The sequence below is a fragment of the Nothoprocta perdicaria genome, unplaced genomic scaffold, assembly GCF_003342845.1.
Source record: "Nothoprocta perdicaria isolate Ctin4 unplaced genomic scaffold, notPer1 scaffold_150, whole genome shotgun sequence".
In the NCBI taxonomy this organism is placed as follows: Eukaryota; Metazoa; Chordata; class Aves; order Tinamiformes; family Tinamidae; genus Nothoprocta; species Nothoprocta perdicaria.
This window is the reverse complement of record NW_020454650.1, coordinates 1,482,194-1,492,566: the sequence shown is the minus strand read 5'-3', so window position 1 is coordinate 1,492,566 and position 10,373 is coordinate 1,482,194. Positions and strand designations below refer to the sequence as shown.

Genomic DNA, 10,373 nt, shown 5'->3' with positions numbered 1-10,373 from the left:
GCTCCCCGCCTGGGGACCGGCGTCCCGTGTTAAGCTCGCGCTTAAGGTGCGCGGAGCGAGGCCGCAGAGCCGGCCGTGGGAGCGGCGTGAGCGCGGGGCCGCCCCGGGGGAGGCCGTGGGCGGCGGCGGGAGCGCTGTGGCGCGGGCGATCGGGCGCGTGCCGGCCGGTGTAAGAGCCCCTCTGCTGGGAGACTAACGTGGAGGGGCGGGGTAATGGCAGCCTGCCCTTAGAAGAAGCCGTTTCCCCATCTGCTGAGCGGGAGGGAGCTGCTGTTGGCATTTGTGGCTTGTCAGGCCCTTGTGCTCCAGGTAGAAGAGCTGCCCTTCGCGTGAAGTGTAGGAATTGCACTGCTAGCTGGGCTGTGTGTGCCTAGGAGCATAGGGTGAGTTATCTCTTCTGCTCGGCTTTTCACCCGCTCTGTTAACCCTCGGATCTGCTGCTGGTTAAGCACTGGCTCCGTGTCAGTGAGCGGAGAGGCCCTGCCTGATTTCCCTGCTTGTGGCTCTGTGGTCCTGGTCTCTACTTTGTGTCTTCCTCTTGCTTTTCCTGAGCTGATTTGGTTTCCTTTTGCTTGCGTGGTTTCTTTTTCTTTCCTGTTCCGGTGAGTTAAAATGAGCTCACAAGAACATTTGTGCATAGAGTAAGTTAGACAAGTAAGGGTGTAAGTAAGGTTAGTGAGTAAAATAAGATAGGTAGACTGAATCCTTACCCCTGTGACAGTATTGCACATTAGCCTTGGAACTGCACCTTTTCCCTTTGTATTAAATTTGCTACTACATCTTCCACTTTCCATTCTGCTTTTGGTGTAAAGATGTAACAATTTTTTTTTCTTCTTCTTACAGGAAGAGGATGATTGGAAGGAATTTGAGCAAAAGGAAGAAATTGATTATAGTGGTCTTCGAGTTCAGTCCATGCAAATAAGGTACTATTTTTATCTGTTTTATCGTGTRTGTGTGTATATATTTTGAGAGGGAGAGATTGGGGAGCTTACTGTTTTTGTTACAAATGCTTCAGTGTTCCCTAAATCACTTGATAGCAAGTGGCTAGATTGAGACCTGACTCATTCTAGTCAGCATCTCAGTTGAAGGAATAAGTAACTGAATAGTTGTATTTTTATTTTAAGATTGTGAAAATATAGTAGATAAAGCTAGTGTTTTCTGACAAGAACCCCTGGGACTGTGTTGATGAGTTTCATCAAGATAATCACATGTCTGAGTGATACCTAAAGCAACAGGTTTCTTTAAGTCCTTCACTGACTTAAAGGTCAAACTTGCATTGCTGGTTCGAGAAACAAGTACTTCCRTTTTCCAGACAAGCATGTGGCATTTTGAACACTTGAACTGCTGTATTGCATTTTCAGGCATGTCAGTTGCCTTGCTGCAGCATTTTAGAGCTACTCAGAGTTTGTAGGTTCAAGTAAATGAAGGAAAATTATAGGAGGTTATTGGACATTGTGCCCAGCTTGGGAGATCTCTTTGCTGGAAATAGCCAGACACTAAAAGCACAAAGGGGAAGGCAGGAAGATTATATATCTTTTTTCCTGTTCTTACTGCTCCATAGATGACATCTGCTTATGACTGCACTTKAAAACTGAGTAATGCTGGTTTTGCGCCCTTGATCTGGCTTCACGTATTTTTTTTCACGTGCTATCAAAGGCCGTTGTTATCAAAGGCCATTTAATTTTCAGGAATTACAGGGGTGTTTGTTTCTTCCTGTTTTTTTTTTCTGTTTTCATTATTATTAGTATTATTAAGGCTGTTCTCTGAATGTATTAATATATACTTGTTTTAATCTTTAAAAAAAAAAAAAAACCTTTTCCCTAACCTTGGGTTGTTGTTTAAAAATAAATAGGTCTGAGTAGGTTATATTTACTTATGGAAAAGAGTAGTAAGAGATTTTCAAGTATAATAATTTATTATAATAATAATTTACTTGTCACTTAGTATAATTTAAACTCTTAATTTTTTTTTTTTCACTTGCTTCTGTGGCAAAACTGTTCTGAGGGAAGTGGTAATACAGTGGTTAAGGACTAAGTCTGATTCAGTGTAGCCTCTTCTGTGCAGTAGTTGTGAAGCCTGTCCTTGGTGCTTGTGTAATGTCTGGCAAGTCTTTCACCTCTATTGTAAAGTGCTACTTAACTGTTTCTCTTTTGTAGTGAAAAAGATGACGACGATGACGTAAATGAAAAAAGAGAAGAACCTGGGGACAACTGGGAGGAAGCTGGAGGTGGTGCAGACAARTCATCTGGTCCTTGGAACAAGTCAGCTCCTGCACCAGCACCTGTTGTTGAACCAATTGGTAAATTTAACTGAGGTTTGGGTGGTGGTGGTGGGTTTTTTCTTTTGCAGGGGGTGGYAGGGAGGGGTTGAGGGGGCAGTGGGGAGTCAGAAGATTCATATCTGGGTTGAATTTCAGTTTTTCACTGTAAAGCAGCATCTGTCCTGTCTTGACACCTCATAACATCTTAATGTTAGGAGCATCTTAATGGCTTACTTTATATTCCTGGAAGCAAATAAGAAACTCTTTTGAAGGGATCTGAAGAACTGAATTCAAAGTGCTGTCAGATACTCAAAATAAGCATGAAGGTTTTGGGAGTGGTGGGGAAAGGGATTTTTTTAGCCTTTACATATGGGGGAAAAAAAGTCATCTCTGTTTTGAATGAGATCCCTGTACTAAGTTAGCTGCAAAGATTCTCTTGAAATGTTTCTGTTGATCTCAAAATACTGGCTTGATAATAAGCTGGTGTTAATTCAGTGTCTAATGTGGTGTTTGCTAAGTAGGATTCAGTCACTGGTACTAAGGAATTTCTTTCTAAATTGATTGTGGGTTACAGGGCATGTGGCATTGCAAAATGAGGCATTTTTATCAGGCACAGAACTTTAGGTTTGATTGAATATAATTTCATAATATTTGTGGAGTTTAACTATTTAGGTAGCCATGGTTCAGGGGTTCTGATGCTTTGAACTTGATGAGGCACTACTGTAGAGCCAAACTGCAGTTGGACTAATAAGCAGATCTTAAGTTAGATGACAGCTGACTTTTGCACTTGTCTAAATGTTTGCCTCCAGAGCGTTAGAAGGTGTGAAAACATGTTTGTAATAAGACTTTCTTTTTTCTTGGTCTGTGCGTTTTGGGGCTGAATGCAAACCTACCCGTTTGTCTAAAATGCATTCTTATAAATAGTTACAGAAGCGCCAGAGCCAGTGCAGACTGGTGGTGTGTACAGGCCGCCTGGTGCCAGGGAGGGCAGGCCACGGAGAGCACAGCAAGGACCACCAGAAATCTATAGTGACACGCAGTTTCCATCGCTGCAGTCCACTGCCAAGCTTGTAGACAGTCGAAAGTAAGTACCCTTCACTAATCCCCCGCCAGACATTGTAACTGCCTGCTCTGAGTCCTTGTTCAGTTACAGAGGTCAAGCCAGTATCTTTCCACTTAGGGAAGGAGTAACTAAGAGAAGTTGCTCTCTATCTAGCAGAGATGGGAGAGGTCTTAACTGTGTTTTCTAACTCTGGAGGGATCCCCATGAAACCCCTTTGATGGGAAGTAGGCCAGTGAGACAGCCARACAAAACTGCCAGCCACTCCTCTAACTGAAGGATTTTTCCTAACTGGGGTGTTTCTGCTGCTGACAGCACGCTCAGATGCCAGCCATGGCAAGGCTCTTTACTGTTCACCTGTCAGTAGAAAACAAAGTTTTGAGTACTCTGCCCTCTCGTTAGAAACATGAAGGTGACTTAAATGAAAGAATCTGATTTAATGTATGCTATTTGAGCCTTGGGTTGGAAAGAGGAGTCTTCCAACTTTACCAAAGCTTGATGTATTTTGTTGTGTTCAAGATTTTTAGTCATGTGCTACCTAAGAACCCTTATTTTCCATGGTCTCACTCCCTATAGAAGATATAGTTAGGCTAATACCTAAAAGCACAAGTGAAATGACTTCTCAGTGTAGGTTTGTTTTTTTTTTTCATGTTGCTGGCCTAGTTTTGTCTTTCTGGTAGATGAAACATTCTGTTATTGATGCTTTAGGGCTTGAATGGTGTAAATTGAGCTAAGATGAAAATTTCTGAATGCTGTTTTGACATAGCACGTTAAATGTATCTACCCAGTGACATACATTCYTCTGACTACTGGTCAGCATTCTGGAAAGTGACTGGACTTCTCTTTTTCTAACATGTGTTTAAAAATGCATTTAAAATATACCTTTGAGAATGTTAATATTGAAATTTAGAATATAATCTGAACTGTACAGAAAGATGAGTTTGTAGATAACTTTTTTAAAAGATTTGTTTTGGGAATGTTTGGCTATCTTGATAAAATTCTAGACCTTCATGTTTTGTATTTGTAGTAAAAATGTTGTTGTTGGGGTGGGGTGGAAATTGGTTAGAAATTCACAGTTCATGAGCTAGTGATAAGATATTTACTGATTACATTTATTTTCCCTTAGGGATAAAGAAATGGAGAAGAGCTTTGAAGTAGTAAAACACAAAACTAGAGGTAGGGATGAGGTTTCAAAAAACCAGGCACTAAAACTTCAGCTAGACAACCAGTATGCTGTGCTTGGGGATCAGTAGAGCTGCATACACATTGCAATTAAGGAATGCTTTTTTGGTAACCCTTCTACTAAGGTAACTAAACTACAGCTAACGGCTCTGATGCCACCTTTTTTCTGCTGGATCTACTGCAGCGAGTGCAGACTGCTTTGACGTAAGTGATTGGTCCTCCTGCAATATGGAAGCATAACATGTTGCAACTTCTCCATTGGATATGGGGCAAATTAATGTAAAAGATTGAACAAGAGTCATCAGTGTTCTTTAATTGCTCAGAGAGATACCTGCAGCCAGTGGTCATTTCAAAATCTTTTTATGTTCAGATACTGAGCCTTCGTAAAGGTTGACTACCTCAGACTTGCTGCACTCATTGTGGACACCATGTGGATCACAACTTCTGGAAGAGAAGGTTACAGCTGTTTTAGTGGCCACCTGAAACTTGAAACCAGCTCTCCTGGATTCCTGTCAGAAATCCTGCAGAAGTCAGCCATTTGGTTCCAATTTGCTATAACAAAGATTTAAGTGACCTTAATGAGAGAAACCTATTCTGTTCCCCTTCTGAGGAATCCTGTTACGTGTAGCCATAGCCTGCTAGAGACTTCTGGAAGATACCATACCACTCATACTACCCGAGCATAACAGAGCTGTAGTTTGTTTACCTTTTTAGATCGCTGTACTGAGGTAACTGCAAAACAAATTAAAACTCATTCAGAAGCAGATTTGAGGAATGATGGGTTTGAATGGTCTGTTTGAATTAGCCATTTTCACAGTTGTTTGTTTAAGCATTTTTGTTTTCCTGAAAAAAAAAAATGCCTTCCTCGTTTCTGGTATCAAATAGCAGCATATTTAAGTAACAATGTGAGATGTTATAGTGAAATAAGGTTTCTTTTGTTTTTTTTTTATATTTTTTTTCTTTTTTGGTCCTGAGGTTGGTCTTTCTCACCCTAAAGCACTAAGATATATAGAGCTTTCATTTGACACAGATATCCAGACTCTTGACTATAGTGTTCAGAACTTACCTTGTGAGATACATGGCAGTAGCAATACTAGATAAAGTTTCTCCTCTGTTAAAAACATGCGTGTTTATTTGAAGAACAGTGGTTACTTTATGACCAAAATGACTTATTGTGCAGAAGGATGACTAAAGCTTGGTGAGCCTTGTTTGTTTGGCTACTCCTGTGAAGCATGCGAGCCACGGCAGAAATCCCCCCAAACTCCCAAATGGTATTTTTTCAAAGTCAGGAATACTAGTAATAATGGGAGGGCAGTGACTTTAAAAGTTTTTCTGACTTCATCTAGGGGAAGTAGGCAAAATGGCACTTACTGAGAGTAGAGGACGTTGCCCATGGCTTTGATTCAGTGAACAAAACCTGCCAAGTACCAGAAGTGTCTGCTGTAACTCTTTTTCTCTTCTCTAAGCTCTTACACCAGAAGCAAAACAAAGCGGTGTGCTCCAGTGTTGAGGTTTCTCAGAGTAAATGCCAAAAAAAAAGAAAAAGACTCGCTCTATAAGAGCTGCCAATGGCAAGAAAACCAAGGGAACAAAACCTTTGCTTGCTTGTGTGGGAGAAGCGCGTCCCCGGCCGGAGCAGCCGAGGGCAGGAGTGGCCAGTTGGCTTCCTCGTGACTAACTGCTGACTCGCCTCGCGCTTCTCTCAGGCCAGGGGCAATGTTGCTGTTGACTTCAGTGAGCCCAGGGTCTTCCCTGGCTCTCTGTGCAGAGGCTAGAACTGGCCTTGCCCTTGCAGAGTTACCCGGCTATTAACAACTTCTCCTAGAAGCTGCTATTAAATAGAGGGCTCAAGAGACTGTCCTTAAAGTTGGAGACTTCTTTTCTGGAAACAAAACCCCACTGCAAGACTGATAACAATACTGTTGGACTCTGAGCCACGCATCTTCCTCGAAAACACATTGTTGCCAGCAAAGCTGTTGGTTTGTCAGTAAAGATTTCTGTGGAGTTCATGGTAAATGGACATGTCACTTGGTGGTGTRGTAGGAATGTGAAATCTTCAACACTTTTCCTGATGTTTAAAGAGATTGAAATTGTCAATGCACATGAATCAAGGTTTAATCTACTGTATGAAGGGTAGATGAGACTGTCCATTGTACCTTCTTTGATTCTTTGGGGGCATGACTTCTGGCAGTTCAAGAAAACCCTGTAACAGTTGCAAATCAAATAAAATGGAAAATATACATGGATCCTGCAGTGTAATGAATCTTTAGTTCTAGGTTATGAGCATGCAAAAGCTGAGTAAATGCAGAGTATTTGCATCTCTTAAGGGTAGACCAAGCCGTGGGTAGTCAGCCTTATGGTCAGGTGGGCTGTATTTAACAGCCGACAGCAGCGCACATTAATAGGACTTCTGTGGAAGAACATGTAGTTTATTACCTGTCAGCTTGTCTTCATAGCACTGGAACTGTGTAAGGCTGTTTGGAGTCTGACTTTTGAATATGAATGACATTTTAATTTGCTTTCCACTGAAAGTAGCTCTCCTGAATTACAGGGTGAGGAACTCTGGAGTAGGGTTACTGCTGTCCATTAGCTTTACAAGAGCCCACTGCTACTGATAACTAGCGGTTTTGGGGAGGCTTGCATTACATCCATATAATTCCAGTTTCTTTTTGGAGGCATAAAGGGGAAAAAAAAATGAAATAGAGCAGCTTTCCGTCATACGGAATGTGTTTCACGGGAGGGTTCGTCATTTTTTTAAAGTGTTTTGGGATTAAATATTGGTGTCAACAGCTATCAAAATACTAGTTATCGGTACCTTTCAATAATTGAGTGCTGCACGTGCCTGTAATTTTGAAAATAAGTAGTTTCTGGGAGCTCAGTGTGCTTTTGAGTTGGGCTCTCAAGCCCAACTTTATCTGGGTGGTTGTTGCATTCATTTGAGGCATGCCAAGAATGCCCATTCCATTCCTTTTAAAATATTTGTGGGAGCCTCTTTCTAGAAATGAAAGACTGTCAAGTGTAGAGATGAGATTCTTGATACCAGTCAATAAAACGTAATTCTCTGCTGTGTCAAGTAAATTCCTATCCTGTAGTACACTTTTTTGGTGACTTAGTCACTTAAAGATTCAGTATTCCTTTCTTTGGTCTCAGATGCAAGTGTGTGTGCGTGTGTGTGTGTGTATATATAAATGTATACAAAGTTGTAGTAGAACAGCTGAGTGCCCAGAACTTACTGAAAAGGAACAATCTGGATGTTTGTTCTTGATTGTGTAGTCTGTAGCAAGGCATGTGAAAATGCCAGGAAAAGCAGGCAGCTGTTGCTAAACTGGGCGTTCAGAATGGTGGCTGTGGGAATCTGGCACCTCYACTAACTGGAGCTCATGGTTAAGCGAGCTCACGTTAGTTCTTTCCCACTGCTTTGGCTTGGTCGTGTTTAATCTTGCCTGCAAGTCTAGAGGAGCTGACAACTAACAGGGACCCTCTGGTGCCACTTCCCTTTTTCCGGGCWTGTTTTCCTTTGTAGCTGGCTTTACCAGCTACGTCACTGGTGTTGAAGGGAACTGGCTTCATAGCACTTAGGAATAAATGGAATTTGTTAGACTTCAGTCATCAGAAGGACTCTAGTTTTTACTGTTGGACTGCATCTGTTGCCTCTTGGAAGTTCTTTCACCACACCATGGCTGGGAATTCTCTGCCGTTTTGATCACAGAGACACAGTATAAAATTAATAGGACCACACATCTTGGAATTTGCTTATGTGGGCATTTGCAATAAGCGTYTCTTCTTCCTAGCCTGGCTCAGGAATTTAAAGCTTTCTACTGGCTTGCTTTCAGCCACTACAGCATGGCTTCATATTATTTGAAGTTGCTTGTTGATACTCCGTAGGTAGTTMCATTACTCTTGTTAACCCTGAAATAGAGAAACAAGTACCTCATTGCAAATTGCTTTGCTATTTGTCTAAAATGACCAAGAAACTCAACTCTTAACTGAAAAACCTTGGCTATAGACAAAGCCTTGTGAACAGCCATGATCCCAGTTTAGTTGTCTGATTGTAACTTGTTTTCTAAACTGCCCCCTTTCTGTTCCTCAGCTTTCAATTTCACATATCAGTTTAAAGTTTAAGTATATGYTTTGCTTAGGTGGTTAGGAGATGCTCTTACTTAAATTTCATATATATAATATGTATATGAGGTGCATACAAGGAAAAAGTCTAACATGTTTGGTGATAAATTCTTTGGGAGAAGTTTAAAAACAGCTTGCCTGGATGCAATATAATGTGAGAACATTCAAAATCTAGCAGGTGGAGAAGGAAATGATAGGGAAAAAATGKTTAATGCTGGTTTGGAAAATTAGTAATTTTGGGATTTGTCTTTTTTTTAAGTAGTAAATGTGCAGGTAAAACACTGGGAAGAGAAGAGGGAGAGGCCCCTTGGTAAGTGACAGCCTTGAATGTGCAGCCTGAGTCRGGAGTGGAGTGTCAGTTGGAAGGGGGATAAGCGCTGTAGCCAGAAGCGCCAGATCCATCTGAGCTTAAACTAGGAAAAAGGTTTAAGCACCGGGTGGGGAAAGCATTCTGCTTTTTTTTAATGGAAGAAAAAAAATATCCAGAGAGAAGGTAGAATTTGTCATGGGTAGAATTTCTCACGGGGGCACAGTAGTCTAACCCAATCCCCAAACAAAGAGAGGACAAGCCGCAAGCATTTGCATTAAAAAAAATAAGTTACRTCATAATGAGGTTGTCTAAGAGCTCTTTTCACTTCTATATGATTAAAAACTTCACTTCTATATGATAAAAACAAAGATACTCGTTTAAATTGCTTGGAATACCGTCCCTTTTATTGGTGAAGCATCTGCTGATGGTACATACGCCTTGATTTTTATGTTCAGTTGCGTGTTACGTAGCAAGGCTAATGAAATTGAAGGGGCTGCTTGCTCAAATGCAAGTGTAGCACAGTATTGATGGTGCATTTGAATGCTGGGGTGAAGGGTACCTAAATATGCAGTGGAAAAATGCATGTGYGTTGTGGTAAGAGCACAGCACCAAGAGAGTAAACTTCTGCCTTGCCTTTCCCACTGARCTTCTGGGCCAACCTCAAGTCATTTAGTTCCACTTTGCTTCAATTTTCCCTGCTGTTTAGAAATAATAAAATAATATAAAGCCTTCCATCACAGGGTAGCTGTGAGGTTAAAGTTTCTTTGCAAGTGCTGKGGCTGGCGCTGTAGAAGGACGAGATGTCAAAACCTTTATAAAAATGGTTTTGCACTAGCTTTCATTATGATATTTTAGTATTAATTTAGGGGAAGTTTATTTCTGCAGAATGTAATATACGTTCTGTTTAAGTGCTGTGTAATTAGACTGCATTTTAATATGTGTGGAGCAGTCAGAATTCAGGCTGAGAAGGTCGTTTGGTGTTTCCTCCCTCTGCGATGAGCTGTGCAGCCTCAGCAGTGTGTCAATACGAGGCTTTCTGTGTGGAATACATAGAGCAATATTGCCCTATTCTGYAAACCTCATGACTGAAATAAAATTCCACTCCCAGTTGATAGCCAGCTCTTCTCATGTGGCTGCTTTAGACTGCTCAGGTGCTGTGGAGAAGTTCACTCCCGGTGAATGCTCATGATCATCTACCCTGTGTAAGGAGACAGGCGTGTCAGGGAGGCCTGTGGCAGGAGTGCAGCCACACTCTGGTCTTACTGTTCACCCTTGGACTTGTTTGAGCTGAATCCTGGCACAGGGGAAAGTCATGGGCCAGCTTAAAGCCTTGGAAGTTTTTTAAATCCACTCTGGATTTCAGGGTCCATCTCATGGGCCTTGTAGGAGGCCCCCAAAGAGAGGTGAAGGCCATGGGGACACGTGGGGTGAGGAGGCCC

At 41.7% G+C, this 10,373-nt stretch overlaps 1 protein-coding gene across 3 annotated transcripts in view; it reads left to right on the top strand.

The window, feature by feature from the left end:
- The first annotated feature begins 845 nt into the window (after positions 1–845).
- The window catches only part of CDV3 (CDV3 homolog), an 11,612-nt gene continuing 2,084 nt past the window's right edge, over positions 846–10,373 (top strand). The window contains exons 1-4 of one of the 3 annotated variants that reach the window (XM_026034860.1): positions 846–923; positions 2,157–2,299; positions 3,185–3,344; positions 4,447–7,093. In XM_026034860.1, coding sequence (XP_025890645.1) covers positions 913–923; positions 2,157–2,299; positions 3,185–3,344; positions 4,447–4,573 — 441 coding nt within the window. In that variant the 5' untranslated portion in view covers positions 846–912 and the 3' untranslated portion in view covers positions 4,574–7,093. Of the gene's footprint in view, positions 924–2,156; positions 2,300–3,184; positions 3,345–4,446; positions 7,121–10,373 lie in introns of those variants that run through there. The other 2 variants (XM_026034862.1, XM_026034861.1) reach the window with 2 other exon arrangements.